Raw genomic sequence first — 2488 nt, 5'->3', positions numbered from 1 at the left:
AGATTTTAAATGGTAACCTATAAATTAGTTGGGAAAATAAATAACAATGTAAGCACAAAAGCTTGTATCCTATCAATTTAGAGTTTTCAATAATTTGGCTATAAGTTCTATCTTTGTGCTATTTCTGGAAAATGTTGAAAGCTACATTGATAGGAATAGAGAGGAAGAGAAAAGAGGATAAGAAATACTGGAACTGAATAAGAAGCCCAAAATTCATTTCACCATCTTATTTATTTATTTGTTTTCAGTAAGTTTTTTTTTTTTTTCATTTAAATTTGCCAGTTAACGTAGAGTGCAATATTGGCTTCAGAAGAATTCAGTGATTCATCCTTTACATACAACACTCAGTGCTCATCACAAGTGCCCTCCTTAAATTCATTTTGCCATTTAAAACAGATTGTTTATATACCCAAACCAACATATTCTTTATAAACATCATTATTCCACACAGGTTTAAATGCTCTTTAATTTACACATTAAATGAATCCAATCATTCGCTCCTGAAATATTATCTAGTTAGACGTATGAGTATTTTTAAACAATTCTTCCCTCTGGTCTGACATAATGAAATGTTACTTTTGTGTTTTCATAGAGAAAAGACATCGATGATGTCTCAGTTCTATGATGACCAGTTGTTCTCTCTTTTCTTCTTTTGGTTCCTTGTATCTGTTTTACTATTTAGTTTTGGGGGACATTTTGATTCTGAAATGATAAGATGCATGGGGCTCCTAGCGGACGAAGCAATAGCCTGTCATAAATGTGTAAGTCACCCACCAGCCACACCAACTGCAGTGCCTTCTTTTTTGTTCTCTAGGGATATCCTGGATTGGTGGTCTTTCCTGATTTCAGCAATCCATTTTGTATTCAGTGGTGGAAAGAGCAGTTCATTGAATTTAACAAGACTCTCAATTTTGATGGAGTGTGGATTGTAAGTTATTATTCCCAGATCAAACTTCTTTTGGAAATGGATGTTCCAAGATTTGAGAATGAGTTTTGTCCCTGATCTGTAATAAAATAGTCTCCTTGGAATAGTGTTTAGGGGCACCTGGGTGGCTCAGTCAGTTAAGCGTCCAACTTCAGCTCAGGTCATGATCTCACAGTTCGTGGGTTCGAGCCCCACGTTGGGCTCTGTGCTGACATCTCAGAGCCTGGAGCTTGTTTCGGATTCTGTTTCCTCTCTCTGCCCCTGCCCAGCCTGTGCTCTGCTTCTCTCTGTCTCCCATAAATAAATAAACATTAAAAAAAATTAAAATCCTTTTACTTAATGCTGAGCTCCTATGCAGTGAAATAGACCCCTCAAAACCCTGGATTTTAATTCTGGACCTGCTAACAACTGATTATTTCCTTTTTGAGAAAGTCCTTTGCTTTCTTGTGGTTTAAGCTTTTTCTTCCATTAACTGTCTTTCATCAAAAATACTGTTTTATTAGAGGCTATAATTGCTATTATTTGTTGCACTGATTCATTAAAATTTACAGTTAATTAGAGAATAATTTAATGAATCCCCTTTATTTTTTAAGTGGGGATAGCAGATGGAGGTATTTCTTTGAAATTTGGGGAGTTATCTCTGTTAGCAGGATTAGGCATCACCTATTTTTAATCCATTTTGAAGAAATAGATTTGATCTCAATTATATCTTCATGTCCCTCACTGAGTAGAATACAGGACAGGGGAAATTATAAAATAGAAATATTCTTCTGTCTTAGAGGTTTTTTAAGCAAATTTTTTAATGTTTATTTATTTTTGAGAGAGAGAGAGAGACAAGTGTGAGCAGGGGAGGGGCAGAGAGAGAGGAAGACAGAATCTGAAGCAGGCTCCAGGCTCTGAGCTGTCAGCACAGAACCCGACACAGGGCTTGAACTCAGAACCCTGAGATCATTACCTGAGCTAAAGTGAATGCTTAACTGACTGAGCCACCCAGGTGCCCCAAGGGTTTTTGTTTGTTTTTAGACACAGCACTGAAATAATAACAGCAACAATAACATTTATGGGTAAAAATCAGCCGTTGGGATGGTATTTCCTAATTAACTAATTGAATTCAAGCTATAAAAAGTAAAATGTGCCTGATACCACCGAGAGTTGGAGGGCAGCTTAGACACAATCTAATCCAAAGGATGAAACAGATGTCAGGAAAATTTAGGAAGATTATTCAAGACCCCAAAGTCAGTTGGAAAGAGACCCCAGGTGTGGGGCTCCTAGTTCAGGTAACATTCCCAGACACCTAACCCAAGTGTAGGTAACACTTTTCCTTGTGTGGCTTCTGTGTCTTCGCAGGAAATGGATGAAGTAGCCAGCTTTCTCCATGGGTCCAACCATACGTGTGAATCAAACCACTTGAACTTTCCTCCTTTCACTCCCAGTAAGTGGCCCCAAGGCCTGTTTAGAGCAGCCTCGGCAGCCCTGGTGGTGGCGGAGCACGGTCCCACTGCCCAGTCCAAGGGTCTGCAGACGGGGGTCCGTTCCTCTGCCGCAGGCGCTGCCACGGCCCTG

The 2488-nt window shown here is 39.1% G+C and overlaps 1 protein-coding gene across 1 annotated transcript in view; it reads left to right on the top strand.

Annotated features, from left to right (window-relative positions):
• MGAM2 (maltase-glucoamylase 2 (putative)) overlaps window positions 1-2488 on the top strand; it is a 79052-nt gene that overhangs the window by 24658 nt on the left and 51906 nt on the right. Inside the window, exons 12-13 of the mRNA XM_077781071.1 lie at window positions 815-928; window positions 2273-2357. Coding sequence (XP_077637197.1) covers window positions 815-928; window positions 2273-2357 — 199 coding nt within the window. The remainder of the gene's footprint in view (window positions 1-814; window positions 929-2272; window positions 2358-2488) is intronic.

This window comes from Crocuta crocuta, unplaced genomic scaffold (assembly GCF_008692635.1).
Source record: "Crocuta crocuta isolate KB4526 unplaced genomic scaffold, BGI_CrCroc_1.0 scaffold228, whole genome shotgun sequence".
Classification (NCBI taxonomy): Eukaryota; Metazoa; Chordata; class Mammalia; order Carnivora; family Hyaenidae; genus Crocuta; species Crocuta crocuta.
This window is presented reverse-complemented; position numbering and strand designations above follow the sequence as displayed.